Genomic DNA, 15452 nt, shown 5'->3' on the forward strand with positions numbered 1-15452 from the left:
CATCTTCTCCAAGTCCCCTCGGCACTCGGGGACAAAAGCTCAGCGTGCCACCTCCTCCCTGGGACAGCCCAGCCAGCTTTCCGAAAGGGAACTTCTCCTGCGCAGGATTTCCTGGACACAGACCAAGGCTGAACTGAGCTTACCCCCAGCTCTCCCTCAAGAGATGGTTGCAATCTTCAGCACCTTCCATAATGGGGCCAAAAGGCAATTGTTTGGCCTCATCTCCTGCGACACAGCCTGTGAGCAGAAACCACACGTTCTCGCCCCGGCCCGAAGCAGGTATTAGTCACACCGGTAGTGCTGTACATGAAGCTGCTGAAATATTGTGCTGATTAAGTGTTTTCTCTTTTTCTTGAGTCATCGGCCAGGTAACACAGGGAATGACACATGCACCATCCGTGGCTTCAACAGGTCAGCGCTTCAGGGAGAGCCCCAGCAAGCAAAGTGTTTCGTCACCAAACAAAAATAAGCAACAGCGGGCACAGTTCCTCAAACCCTTCACACTCAAGAGCTCATTTCAGCCAAGCGAGGTGAAGCCAAGCCGGTCTGCGGAGACCATCATTAGGGTACGCAGAGAACAACGCAGCTGCCCTCCCATCAGGGCCACTCATGACTCAAGTCAGCAACCACGAGCGCTTTGGGAGAGGGAACATGGGGCCAGCAGCCCAAGCCCGCTGGGGAAGCGGATCCTCCCGGCCAGCAAAGCCAGCGAGAGCTGTCCTAGCAGAAAACCACGCGTGGTCCCACATCCAGGCAGCCCCAAGGGACCTCCCAAGCCTCAACCCCCAGCAGGTGCCCCAGGAGACATGAACAGGGCTTTCCTGGGTTGCCACCACCTGAGGAGAAGCTGCCAGGGGTCAGCAGGACCCATGTGCAGAGTTTTCCAGGGAAAAGCCAGAAAAGCGTACCAAGTCCTGTGAGGAGCGGCTGAGGGAACTGGGGTTGTTTGGTATGGGGAAGAGGAAGCTCAGGGGAGACCTCATTGCTCTCTACAACTACCTGAAAGGAAGCTGTGGGGAGCCGGGGGTTGGCCTCTTCTCACAGGTAACTAGTGACAGGACAAGAGGGAATGGCCTCAAGTTGTGCCAGGGGAGGTTCAGGTTGGAAATGAGGAGACATTTCTCCTCAGAAAGAGCAGTCAGGCATTGGGACGGGTTGCCCAGGGAGGTGGTGGCGTCACCGTCCCTGGGGGTGTTCAAGGAGAGGTTGGACGTGGTGCTTAGGGACATGGTTTAGTGGTGACATTGGTGGGAGGGGGATGTTGGACCAGATGAGCTTGGAGGTCTCTTCCAGCCTTAATGACTCTGTGATTCTACACACAGTAAGGGCACCAAGGCAGCTGCTTTCCCTGCCCTCACCACTCCGTCAACACACGGCACGGCTCGAAGGCACCCTGCTGCTGGGTTTAACCCAAGCAACAGCGATTCAGAGCTGGACCTTGAACCTTCCAGTGAAACCAATGATGCAATAAGCTAAGCACAGCTCACTACAGTCTGTCTGTTTCTTATTTGCTACCAGCTCCCTCTAAATTGAAATAACTGACATATTTTGCATATTTCTCTAATGACTCTGTTACACCAGCACTGAAGGATTAAGACCAAGGAGCAGCAAACGCATTCCACCGGTTTATTAACCGGGTGCTCAGGTTTCCCAAAAGCTGCTCTCCAAGCTGAAAGCCAGCAAAAGGGTTGCAATAGAGGGATGAGCACTGCATTTCTGTGCTGAAAGATGAACAAAAGGCATTGAGGCTGCAGCGAGAGCACCCTGCATTAGGAAGGGAAAGGCAAATTTTCCAGGGCCTTGGCCCAGTCTGGTGTCTTTACTGAAGGATGTTTCATCGGTTTGGCTAGACAAACCCTGCTCCACAGCGCATTCAGATCCCACCTGGAGCCTGCGCTCAGCTCTGGGCCCCAGCACCAGAAGGACAGGGACCGGTTGGAGTGAGTCCAGAGGAGGCCACGAGGATGCTCAGAGGCTGGAGCACCTCTGCTGTGGAGCCAGGCTGAGGGAGTTGGGGTTGTTCAGCCTGGAGAGGAGAAGGCTCCGGGGAGACCTCACAGCGGCCTGCCAGGGCCTAAAGGGGGCTGCAGGAGAGCTGGGGAGGGACTCTTGGACAGGGGGTGTGGTGGTAGGACACAGGGAAACAGCTTTAAACTAAGAGGGTAGGTTTAGATTAGTTAAAAGGAAGAAAATCTTTGTTATGAAGGCAGTGAGGCCCTGGCCCAGGCTGCCCAGAGGAGCTGTGGCTGCCCCATCCCTGGCAGTGCCCAAGGCCAGGCTGGATGGGGCTGGGGGCAGCCTGGGCTGGTGGGAGGGGTCCCTGCCTACGGCAGGGGGTTGGGATTAGGTGGGCTTTGAGGGCCCTTCCAACCAAAAGCATTCTGTGACTGATGGGCCTCAGCAGAAGCAAACCCCAATCTCTTACCTCTCATTTCCAAGCACAGCTTACCCACTGCTTGCAGCCTCCTGGATTGAGTCGCTCCCCTGTCCCAGCCCGCACACCTCCTACCAGCCACCCCCTTCCACATCAACCACACCGTTTCTCCACACAGCAAGCTGAGTACCCAACCCGTCAGCATCACCCACATACAGATAACATCATCAGCCAGCCTTCACGATGGCACTGCGCTGACCCAGCATGCAGAAAAGGGACAGTCCCCCTGCACGGCACTCCCTGGTTAGTGGCAGAGAGGAAGAGGCGCGACGCCAACAGGAACAGAGTATCTAGGACAGGATTTCTGTGCATGCACACAGCTACGAGACCTCACCCTACACCTTCTCCCCAAGCCATTTTCCCCAGCCAAGCCTTCCTTATCGCAGCCCCACGTGGTGGCTGCCCCAGCCCTTCAACCTGGGTCGGAGGTGACATCCACCTGTCGGCAAGAGCTCGTGCGTGGGCATCGCTGCTGCAGCCTTGTGGAGCAGAAGGTGCAAAGAGCCCACTGCAAACAGTAGATATCTGCTTGGTTTGTGGTTTTTTTTTGTTTGTTTGTTTGTTTTTTTAAGGCTCTTATCAATGAGGGTGCTGCACTATTTCCAGTTTACAACTGGACTGGGATGGCCTGACTTCCACTCACTTGAAAAAAAACATAAAGGTTGTAGTGTAAAAGCAAGAAGTAACCAACCGTCGTCATCACGACAGGCTTCCACATCCAAGGAGCATGCCAGACCTCTACAGATGCCCCCAAAAAGCAGCGCCTTCCTCCAAACCTCCGCACACAGTCTTGCAGTGGCAGAACTCACAGCACAACACAGGGCTCGTTTCTGCACAGCACCTGATGCCTGACAAATGATCATCACATGCAAAACTTCCAGCAGTCCTCCGGGGATCTGCGGGCACTTGGAAGGCTCTACAAGCTAGAAATGCCTTCACGTGGACTGCACAAACACCACTGCTCCAGGACAGTCCTAGTAGTTCAGGAGTGCTTCGAGCATTGTAGACCCCACAAACTCCTCAGCAGCACTTACAGCCTTCCAACCTCCTTCACAAGGGCTTTTAACCCCACCTATTATTCCCTAAAACAACTGGACAGAGCCTTTCCCCCCTGAATCACCTAGTTATCAATCAGATGACTAGCTGCTATTTAGCGCACAAGCTCCAGGACACAGCAAGCTCCTACAGCACCCACACTTTCCCTCAGCCAAGGCTATTTTTTCAAGTTTTTCGGCATTAAATCACTACCTGAATACTCAATCCATCCGCCTCCCTTCTGCGAGCACACAGGCTGTTCACACAGCATCCCACGCAGCAAACTGGCCGGCTCCTTCCAGGATCTGGTCCGGGCTGCCAGGCACGGCCCCAGGCCATCCGGACTTTGTCCCGTGCCATTTCTTCGGCACCCAGCCAAATTCCACCCTGGGTTTCGGTTTGGCGGCGGCTCGTCCTCCCCGATCATCTTGCGGAGCGGGAAGGGCAAAAGTAGGGGAGCTTTGGCCGAAATGGTAATTATTTGGGGGTAAAATGGTAGCCAACGGGGGTTTTATCGCAGCAGAGGGCAGGCCCTACTGGGGATTCTCATTAAATCCTGAGTCACCTGGTTTCCCCTGACATTTATATTAGGATTTTCCAGGGAAGGGAAAAGTGGCTGAAGAATGCATTTTGGAGCCAAAACACCCTCTTCTGTGAGGTACAGGTACCTGTCACCCTGAAAGCCTCAGCACATCCAGGTCCACCCCTGTGGGTTGCCTTCTGAGGCACCCCTGATGCTCTGGGGACACCTGAGACTGGTGTATGATGACACCCAGCACCACTGCCCCATCCCAAGAAGGGAGCTGCAAGCAGACACAGCGCTTGAGCACGCACCTCCTACACCCCACCTCACTGAATGCTTCTCCCCAAACCACTGCAGCACCAGGTGAGCCAGTTTTGTACCAAATTCCTCTCCAGGTCCCCGCCGCTGGTCACGCTGATGCTGCAGCCAACCTGTTTGCACCGTGAGAGTATCTCAGCGCTCTTGCTCTGCCTTCCTGTGCAATCCATCTTCTGCAGGGAACAGCTTCCCAGTGGCTTCGAAGTGCAAGGCATCTATTTTTTGTTCTTGTGTTACCGACAGGACAGCGATTTGGTGGCACCCCAGTGGCATTTCAGCGATTTTAGTGACAAAGAGGAAGGTTACTTGGCCAGACCGGATCAGAACCGTAGGGGCAGGCAGAAAACAACCCAAAATGCCAGCACATCCACACGCACACGTGCTCACACATCCCTTCCCAGACAGAAAAACTCTCGCCTCAGCTCTCCTGGGAAAAAGCAGCACACATCAGAGGCCAGCCGCAGCGCTCACCACGTCACACCAATGCACTCGGCATCTCCGCGTCTCACATCCCGCTTGGCAAAGGCAGGAAAGGCACCTGGAAGAAACGCGGTCCTGGCCGGCGTGCGGAGAGCCACGAGAACAGCAAAGGGGAAAAAAAAAAGAAATCGAGCAGCCAAAGCAGCCGGCTGGTCAGGAGAGACACGCTGCTCTGTGGATGCTTTCCTGGAAGGATTCCCAGAAAACGCCCGGTCGCCCACTTCACCTTGCTGGAGCTTAAATGGGAAAATAAATAAAGTCTGGGGATTCAGGTTCAGCATCAGTGGGCCATTTATAGCTCCGCTCAAAAGACTGAAAAGTGAGGACTCCAAGGAGAAAAAAAAAAAAGTTGAATTCCATATTCCCCTTCTTATGGCTCTATAATGCATTTTCCATCTCCCTGGTGCACAGCTGACATTCTGCACATTTCTGTGCACATTACACTTGGCCGCGGCTCTGTGCGGAGAAGGGAGTGGAAAGGACAGAGTCCAACAAAGTTCCTGCTGCTGTCGGGCACCAGCAGCCCCAGCCCCGGCCGGGCTCGGCTCCCGCTGCAGGAGCTGGGCTGCACAGGGCTCTGCACCTCCAGGGACAGCAGGGACACGGGGCACGTGTCCCTCTCGTGTGTTGGACCTCAGAAATGTAAAAATCCAGAGATTTGTAGAGAGAGTGTAAACGTAGTTCCTTAGACCAGATGAGCTGGCTGAACTGTACTTGAATTATTATTTTTTTTCTTTCCCACTGGAACTAATGAACCTCTCACCTCCCGGAACAGCCTGTTCTCTTTTGCAGAGATCCCTTCTTCTTTCAGATCCCCTCTGATAGGAGAGCCAAGGTAAGCTCAGAGCAATCGCTCCCTCCTCGTCTCCAGCTCTGAGGCTTGCTGCTTCTGCATCAGGCGTGTGGACAGGCTCGTACGCTCCAAAGCTGCTCTGTGCTCGCCAAGCGGTCTAATAAAAGATATCCCTTCTAACAGCAAATCCTGACTCACTTCCCTCCAGCCTCCATCAGCAGCCCTGCGACAGGATCCACCAGAACCCCAATGCCACCCATACCAGTCCCCGTGTCACAACCAGGCTTGTACTGCCATCCCCACTGGGATCTTCCCAACGGGATAACTCAGAAATTAGCTCACGCCCAAGCTGCACGCTAACACCACGGAGCATCACCAAGCGATGGCAGCATTTCAGGAGGGACAGGGAGAGGACTGCACCTCTCAGGCTGCCGTGTGCTCCATCTCTTCGCGACGCAGGCTCACCATCCCATTATAGGAAATCCAGACCACATCTCTTTGCGTGAGCTCTAAGGGTCTCCGATACAGAAATACATTGCCCTTTGGCACATGTTGACACAGCAGAGTTTCTGATGGAGATTTAAGACCCATGGAAAAACTCGTGGTACCAAACCCCGTTTGGAGAAGGAACGTATAAAAGAGCCTTTAAAGCCGCGTCCCACCAGGCTGGCAGCCCATCCAGCCACGCATCCTGCCTCCAACAGAGGAGCTTTTACAAGCCGTGAAAACTTCCTAAGGCAACGACCGTGCCCAGCTGCAGAGGAAAGCCCCAAAACCTCGAACCCCTTCTATTACAACGAGTGCCTAATGGTCTGGAAACCAGACCCTCAGATGCAGCTACCCCAAAACACATTTATTTGACCCTTCAAACTCCCAGTATCACCTAAACTCCGTATAAACCCCAAATCTCCAAAAAAGACCCAGCTATGCCACATTCCCCATCCTCAGCATTTTCAGAAAGCATTTTGAGGGGTTTCGGTCCTTGCACCAGCAACAGGGGGCCAGCCCTGCCCCGAACCAGAAGCAAGGTCTACTTGCAAAAAATAAATAAAAAATAAAAACACCACGGGGTCACGAGCCGGGAATTGGACAGGAGGAGGAAAAAAAGCAGCAGACGAGGGGGGAGACGGCTTTTTCTGGGTAGCATCGGGCCGGCGAGAGAGGCGCTTGGCCACGCTGGGCGAGCTGGCGAGCCTTCAGTCGCACGCCCACGGGCGCTGGCGCACGGCTCCCACCTCCGCCCGTGGGGACGACGGGGCTGGGGGCCAGGGCCTCGGGTGCTTCGCATCGCAGGAGGGAAAGGACCCGCCGTGGCTTTCGGCGTGGGTTTAACGTGTCCCGACGGCGCGAGGGTCTCACCGCCGGGGTGGTAGATGGAAGTGCTTGTGGTGAGCCTTGCTTTGCAGCCCGGGTTCTGGGAGAAGCTTTTTTACCCCGAGATGAAACCCACCCTGCCTTTTCGCCCTCTCCAGGGCTGCTACAGGGCAAGCGCGGCGGGCACCGGGTGTCGGGCAACAACTTGGGGAAACGGCTCATGGACCTGAATCCAAAGAGGCTGGAGCGAGGGGACACCAGGACTGTGTTGGGAACCCAGCCTGGTGGCTGCAAGGGGAAATCCCAAGGGGGGATTGCAATGAGGTGCCCGGCACCCACGCCCCCCCAAATCCCCAAAGCGCAGTAGATGAGGGACACCTCTCGCTTGCATGGCTGGAGGATGGGGCAGGGGAAAACCCGAAATAAAACGACCCCAGAGCCAGACCTCGATGCAAAACCCCAAAACTGAGACCCCAGAGCCAGACCTCGATGCAAAACCCATAACACTGAGACCCCGGCGGCGGCCCCCGCTGCAAAACCCCGCGGCGCCAGCGGGGAAAAACCCGAAAACAAACCGAAAGGGAGCGAGGAGACAGCCCGGCTCTGGAGCCCCCCCCTCCCCGTGTCCCCCGCGGAGAGCCTTACCCGTCCGGAGAGCCGCTACCCGCGGGGGGCCATGCGGCGGCGGCTGGGAGCGCTGCTTTGGCACGGCTCGGCTCGGCTCGGCAGGGCTGGGTAAGGCACGGCACGGCTCGGCTAGGTTGGTTTGGGTTGGGTACGGTACGGTACGGTACGGCTCGGCTCGGCTCGGCTCGGCTCGGCTCGGCTCGGCTCGGCTCGGCTCGGCTCGGCTCGGCTCGGCGGCAGCGGGACGCGGGGCGGCGCGGGGCGGCGCACAAAAGCGGGAGGAAGCGGTGACGCGCCCAGCCGCCTCCGCCAATAGGGAAGCGGCCAAGGGACGAGGCCACGCCCCCCTGGCCGGCCCGCCGGGGAGCCCCGCTCCGGCAGGGGGCGCCATTTTGTGCCTCCCACCCCTCCGCCAGGGGGCGCCATTTTGTGCCTCCCACCCCTCCGCCAGGGGGCGCCATTTTGTGCCTCCCACCCCTCCGCCAGGGGGCGCTATTTTGTGCCGCCCCGCCGAGGGGCGCTGTCGGTCCTGTGGGGGCTGCAGCCCCGCTGGGCGCTGTGGGGTGCCCAGATCCTGCAGTTCCTTCGGCTTTTGGTTAATTTGGGCCGGCAGGGCGTGGCTTAGCCCTTGGGGAGTTCAGCGGGTGGGCTCTTGAGGAACCCAGTGGAAGTTCTGTGGGGTTTGGTGAGGTGGGGGGGCGGTTGGGGGGTGAGGAAGGAGGGAGCTGAAGCCCCCTCATGGAGCTGCAGCAGGGGGGACAATGGAGAACCTGCTGAAACCCTGCCCCGTGTAGCTGTCTGCACACAGCCAGGATGTGAAGGGATCGTTCTCACAACTTAATTTGGTTTTGCCACTTTTTGGGGGGCTGAGGGAGAGCAAGACGCAGCCAGGACCGAAGGACCCTCAGCCCTTCCTGGGCTGTCACCGATGGCACAGCCTGCCATGCAGAGCAGCTCCAGGCTCCTTGGACAGCCTCGGGGCTGCTTTGACTCACACCTGCTTGCCCCAAGGCTCCTTGGTGCATCCTAGTCCCCTTGGGCTCCATCTGAGGAGAACCCTCGAAGGCTTGAAGGCAAAACAAGCAAAAACAAGCCATGGGCCTCAGAGATGATGTGAGTAGGGCCTGAGGTTTGCACTAGAAATCACTCATGCTTGTGGGAAAGACAGAGAACTCTTGCAGACAATGGAGAAAGTAAGTAAGAGTGTTTTTCTGACTGGTTCCTTGTTTCCCCATTTAGTAAATGTGTTGTGGAGAAGAACAGGAACAAAGTCAGTTTGCAGTTTTGGGGGAGAGAGAAAAAAACAGGCAGAATCCTAAACCCAGACCCATTCCCCTCAAGCTTTTCAGGACTGGCTGCTGCAAGAAAGTTTGAGCAAAAAAAAAGCCTATTGCCTGTAAAGGCAATAGAAACCCCAACCAGGGACCCCTCCAGAGAGGTTCAGATCTCACAGCCCCGTATACAATCGCGTGACCTATTAATAAAATCCATAGAAACCAATTCTGTATACCAAATAACAGCAGATGGCTCCAGCCCAAACCGCTCCGGGTTCCCTCACTCCATAAATGATTTTACTAGGCTAGTCGTGATCTTGATGTAATTGAATAGGTTTCACTCTTTTCCCTCTCCCTCCCCCTCCCCAGAATATTTGTGCAGCTTACGGAGAGACATCCAGGGGGACTGAACTGTTGCTGGAAGGAACCTCTGACTCCAGCTTGCCTCATCAGTTTGGGAAGCGGCGTAAGTCTATCCTGAGCCACCTGGCTTGGAGAAGGAGGTTGCCTTTCTCTGCACCTTCCCTCTAACTCTTACAGCTTTTAATAACATTCTGGTAACTTGGCACATTTGAAATGTTTGGCTCCTGCCCATCGGGGATGTATGTAATGAATTCTTGTGCAGATGCATTTCTGAAATAAATCAGATGTGTTTACCTTGGGAACCAGGCACAGGGCTCCAGGACTTGAGCTTCGAGTATATAAGGCACTAAGTGACAAGGATCTCCTTTAAAACCTCCTGTTTTTAATGGGAATCAGTTAGGCAAGCACCAATTACTTGTGAAAACTCCTTCCAAGCAGCTTCTCTTTTCTAAACTCGTTTGATGCTCCAGGAATCCAGCTACAGGGATTTCAGTTCTAGGGTGTTCCTGAACAATGTAACGACCGCCATGTGTGCAAAGCCTCATTCCATTGATGTCAGCAGCTCTTTGCTGATGGGCGTGCTAAGGACCTGCCCCGAAATTCTGCCTCCTTGAGTTGCTCCTGAAAGCATTTATGAAGCCTGGCAGGATGATTGGAGGTGTGTGGCTCTGCATGCAGTTTCACGTCTTGTGGTACAAATGCAGTCTAGCAACCCTCACCACGTTTCTGGAGAGGAGCAGAAACCTGGTAGAGAACGCACAGTGGAGAGCACTATGGGAAGTCAATGCAGACGGTGGTTGTAGTGGCTATGCAGAAATAAAACAGACTTGGAGCTATTCTCTGTCCCTGAGGACAACAGATACGGCATACCTTGTATCCATACAGACAGATTCTTCCTTTTCCAAAACAGCATCTGTCTCCAGGCTGCCATTAGGAAACAATCTTTGGTGCACGCTGTCCCAAGCCATGCCCGTTGGAGGGGTGAGTCACACAGAAGACATACGGACGTCTGCTCTGATTCTTCTTAGTTTACTGCTCTGAATGTTGGGGTGGACATGAAGGGCTACACCATCCTGACAATATCTGCAGAGAAAAGTTGGATAACACCAGTGGGGACTAGTGACATATAAGAAAAGTGGATCTGCAGCCCAAGAACTTGCAAATCACAGCCCTGGGCAGTTCAATTTATGCTCCTCCTTTAATGATGTCAGGATTAGTATTTGCTGTGGGGAGGAAAAGGGGAAGATAGTTGGCTTTTACCTAACTGCTACTATTTTGGGCTGTGTTAGAGTTGCTGCAGGAAGTGAACACAGGTCCCAGAGCGCCACCCCAATTCTTATGTGACTAAGTATGCTCCGTCTAACCTGAAATTCTCCCATGCCTTCTGTTTGATATAATATCCTTTCTTGCTTCCTGTCCTAAACCGTAGCGTAAGGCCGTTGTGTGCTGTGAGACGTCTGTGGGGCTTTCTCTCCCATAGAGATGGATGGCTGCGTATTGAGGGTGGGTGAAATCATTCCTATACTTAGTGTGCAAACAGTAAAGGAGTGATGCCATCTTGGTGTAAAGAAACCAAGTATTCACTCAGAAATTGTGCGCTGCTTCACAGCAAGAGGCTGGAGCTGCTTACAGTCTTGCATGGGATTTCAGGACATAAGCACAAGCTGCGAGGCTGCGGCATCCCATAGTAGCTCCTCCTTGCCCAAGGTTGTCCACGAGTCTGCTGCGTGCCATGGAAAAGCAGATGGAAAGAGAGGGCTGTGGCTACCCCGTGTCCCTCTCAGTGATGCTGCCTGGCAAGCAGACGTGTTTATTTTGTTTAAATGCTCCCCCATTTCCCTCATGCTCTGACTGCTGCAGAGCTGAGTGATTTGGGGACTGCCTGACAGCTAAACCTCATCAGGATCCAAAGACCACGGTTGTTGGAGTTCCTCAAGGGTTTTTTGCTATTCCCAAGACATGCCTGAAGCTGTACAGAGGACAGACGTTTGGGAATGGTGTTTTATCTCCACCTCTGCTTCCACATTACAAGAAGCACTGCGTGCAGCAGTTTTCAGGGAAGGGTGAGAGTCAGGTTCAGATCCCCATTGCTGAGGGGTTGCATGCTTCCCAGCCACCCTCTTCTTCCTCTGGTGTTGTATGAAATGCTCCCTGGTTGTTGGGATTGTCCGCTTTGCAGGGCAGGCACTGGGATCTGCTATGGGAAAGCCCTCACAACAAGCAGGCTCTTTGGCTCAGTGGGTTTTGACTTCTTTCCTCTGCCCTGGCAGAAGACTCTTTCCCACAAACAGCAGCTGATGCCTCCTGCCCACACAACAGACTCCCTTGGGTCCGAGCACTCCCACAGGTTTGGGTTTGCATCTCTTCAGGCTGAGGAGGAGACCTCAGGCTTCTTCCCAGATGTGGTGTATGGGTGTTCCTAACGTCCACTCCAGTGTAAAAGGTAGGTGGCAGCAGCTGCAACCATATTTTAGGAGAGGGTGAGGCCTGCACTTGAAGATAAAATCCACGGGCTTCATCCTAGAGGAGAGGGTTCAGAGTGTGAAGACCCAAGAGCAGAGCTTTGGCGCTCTCCACGCATTGCAGCCCGTTGACCATACGGCAATACTGCAACGTCCCTTCTGGGGGGGGTCAGAAATTTGCTCTGGGATGGGGTCAGAGCCAAGGCAAGCCCCCCAGCCCTCGCTGCAACCATGAGCTGCAGTGCTGCATTTGTGCCCATCCACCAACAGAAGAGAGTTTGCAGATGTTAAGAAACAAATGCTGAAGGCTGAGTGTGACAGCAGCGTGCAGCAGCCAGCGGCACTGATACACCAAAAGACAAAGGTTTTAGCTCAGAATTCATCCACGCTGGGTGTGATTACACCAAGGTTAAGTTGTGTGGATGATTTTTTTATTTCCTGGTAGCTGTCACATGTGCTTTCATGGCTGAATGTAACTTTCCATGCTGCCTTTGTTCCATGACTCACCTTCTCTGCCTAAACAAAGGCAGAAACAGCTCCAAGAAGGACAAAGTGAAAGTGAAGAGGACCTGATTTCGGGGTGGGTTGTTGAGCAAACACAGTTGGTGAGCGTTTTTCTGCAATGCTTTTTCACATACCATGTATGCATGGACCTTGAAACTTGTGTCCTCCAAGCAGTATTTGCAAGGTGATGCTGTACATCAGGCTGGTGAGAGGGGTAGAGCGGAAAGCCCTGGCAAGTTATACTGCCTGTCTGCAAACGGACGCACTTTAGACTTTCTCAGGCAAGGTCAGAACTATCCCAGAACATCTATGGGCTCATCTGGTGCCAGAAGTTTGTAGAAAGGAGCACAAGAAACACCGTCCTTGCAGCATTTGCAGCTGAAACTGCAAGAAAGCCAAAAATCACAGGGGACATCCTGCATTTCTATCCCAGCTTCCCAGACAGGTCAGAGAAAATCGCGATAGTTTCCTGGGTAGAATCGAGATTCTCCACCCTGTGACTGACCCCTCTTGAGTAAAGTCTAAGGGGATGAGACATGGACTGGGAGAGCTTGGTCCTGACTTGGCTTTAGGCGTGTGCATCCAGCCTGCCCTGTTCTTTGACTCCACTGACTTTGGCAGGATTTGGCTCCCTGAGAATACGACCCTATTTCCATAATCCCTCTCCTGATTTGAAAGGTAATCCATCCACAGGCGTGTAGTCAAGGCCACCCTTTAATCACAGGATTATAGCGGATGTTTTACAGTATTTTGCACTTCTTAGCGTATTCTTGATGAAGAAGCGCCGGCCAGAGCTCTTCAGGCATGTCTGCACTCCTACAGCTGACAGTGAATCAAGCACAAGCAGCCATCGAGCCCGAGTTTCTTTGTATTTCTTCCCGTTCACCCGCACGGAGCTGGATTTTAGCTGACAGAAATCAGGGGAAGTAGAGACTGATTTACCACAACTGGGATCCGTCCCGTTAGCCATAAACTTATCTGCACGCTTCAACTGGAAACCTGCAGTTTTTCCCTTACATCTGTCACGAGGGGGAAGAAATGACAGAAACAATCAAAACCTGACTGTTTACACATGTTTTGTTTTATAAATGGACTTGTATAGAAAGTTGCAGCGCTGTTGCACAGACAGCTCACATAAATCTCTTATCACAAAAGCCATATGTCCTCATTTCCTCATCTGCAGCAAAATACAAGCAGCAGTGCTTCGATAATTAGGAAGCTGGGGGTAAACCACTCAGCATCCAGCGCTAGGAAAGTGTATTTGGGTGAAGGTTACAAAACACAAAACAGAACAGTTTGGTTACGAGTAGTCCGTACAACTTTCCATTGCGTGGCTGTCGTTTGTGTGTTAACAACCCAAGTCTTCCACAGATGGGGCTGCCGGAGAAACTGGAAAGGCTTGAGAGGGATCTGATCCTCATCGTTGGGTTTGTTCTCAGCTGGCAGGCTGGTCCTGCAGCCTTGCTGAGCTTTTATCTTTCCCTTGGAAATGACTCAAAATGCCTTGATTTTAAGTCTCAAAATGCGATGAACTGACTTGCTGCCATTTAAATCCCTTTGATATGATTTCTGGACACGTGGAGGGGATTGAGAGCGTCCATGGATGTTCTGTGGAAAGCCTTCCTATCGGATGGACGGCACGGTGGGGAGATCCCCAGTTTCCTGCATGGAGCTAATGTGGTTTCACCGGGGAAGAAGGAGCAGAAGGGTCCCGCAGGACCACTCAGACATTTTTTGCCTTCTCCCTTACCAAAATCTTGGACATTTGTCATCTGTGGCCATTGTTCCGTGCTGGTGAGCAAAAGTCAGTGTCACCCGTTAACTTTTAGCTTCACCCACGTGTTTCCGTGAAGGTGCTCTGGGATGGATAAAAATTAACTGTGTATGCAATCAGCACACCGAAACAGCACAGCTGCCCTTACGGCATGTCCGCGTACTTCCAATCTTTTACTTTTTCCAAAAGGGAGACATTTCCTAAATTTCACATCAGCCAGCGATCGCGAAATGCCCTTTCGCCCAACTTGGTGTGCTTTGTGCGAGGGGTATTTATTTAATCCATCTGAAACTACATGAGAAAGGAGAGAAATATCCCGGCGACGAGATAAGATTATTATCTTCCTGGCAAACAATAGGAACACGGTCAAAATTAAAAATAATTTGATTGCAAATAGGAAGCCTAGTAAAGCAGCAGGAATAGAGGAAACATGACTAATTTTTTTTAGCTTGTCTGAACTCACACAACAGAGTTTTGCAAGCGCCATAACTTTGAAATATAGATCTGTAGAAAACCCATGGGGGGAGGATGGCAACAGTCCAACTGCAATAGTACAATAGGAGCAAGTTAATGCAGTTCATAGATCTGACCTAAATGGCTAAATGGCAACAGACAAAAGCTATTTTAGGTATAATTTGGTGGGGACCACACTAAATATTATTTGGGGAGGAGTGGAGAAAGTGAAGGCTTTTTACTTGACTTTTTTTTTTGGTTTATTTGCCATTCTCCTTGGCACCACATGGCCAAACCACAATGCCAGCGTCACCTTCAGGATCAGGGCTCAGCTCTTACTGGGCCTGCAGGCCAATCCTTCACATCCTTGGTCAGTGTTGGTTCTTCCCATCTCCAGCAAAGAACCTTACTTTCTGCAGGGGAAGGAGGCGGTGCCTGCAGGACTACGATGACTTTGGGATTCGTCCCCAAGAAAAAACCCCAATAGATGTGAAGCCCATACAAGGGGGCTAATAAAGGCATTTCCTCCTGATAAGGATTACCAGGCAAAAGTTGTTTACATGATTCCCAGAAATACTGCGTACTGAACTACCGCTTCCTTAAAACAAAACTCAGCACAACCCAACCTCTAGCCAGTGAGATGTGAAGAAGAAAATGGTGTGTGGCACAGCTATTCCTCCATGGCAGATTGACATCCTCCTCTGGCCCAGGAAATGCTCATATCTAGCGGAGATGTTCTGGTGAGCTGGATGAGCCTTGGGACTCACCTAAGCTGCGGTTCTTGATGTCCTTGCATCACAGCCTGCATGGCAGAAAGGGCCTGGTGTCTATTCATGTACCTCAGTGGACAGTAACATTCGGATCTGTGTTTTAAAACATCTGAGATGATCTGATTGTATCCTTCTATAAATGTTACTGTCTAGAATGTTCTGTGCTTCTATTATTATCAGAGATGGGTCTCTAACACGAAGGCAGCCAACACTCAGAATGCACTGTGCGATGTGGAAGTGATGTTACATCCATTTTACAGCACAAGAGATGGAGGCAGAGGTTGAACTGATCCGTTCCAACAATATAGGAGGAAGTCTGAATCAGAAC

The 15452-nt window shown here is 52.6% G+C and overlaps 1 protein-coding gene across 3 annotated transcripts in view; it reads right to left on the reverse strand.

Moving 5' to 3' along the window:
• Positions 1–7941, reverse strand: part of LOC308190289 (mitogen-activated protein kinase kinase kinase 3-like) — a 77420-nt gene extending 69479 nt beyond the window's left edge. Inside the window, exon 1 of one of the 3 annotated variants that reach the window (XM_080581441.1) lies at positions 7543–7941. In XM_080581441.1, coding sequence (XP_080437567.1) covers positions 7543–7915 — 373 coding nt within the window. In that variant the 5' untranslated portion in view covers positions 7916–7941. The remainder of the gene's footprint in view (positions 1–7542) is intronic. The other 2 variants (XM_080581440.1, XM_080581442.1) reach the window with 2 other exon arrangements.
• Positions 7942–15452: the final 7511 nt, after the last annotated feature.

Source organism: Anser brachyrhynchus (assembly GCF_964034855.1).
Source record: "Anser brachyrhynchus genome assembly, chromosome: 2".
NCBI classification, from domain to species: Eukaryota; Metazoa; Chordata; class Aves; order Anseriformes; family Anatidae; genus Anser; species Anser brachyrhynchus.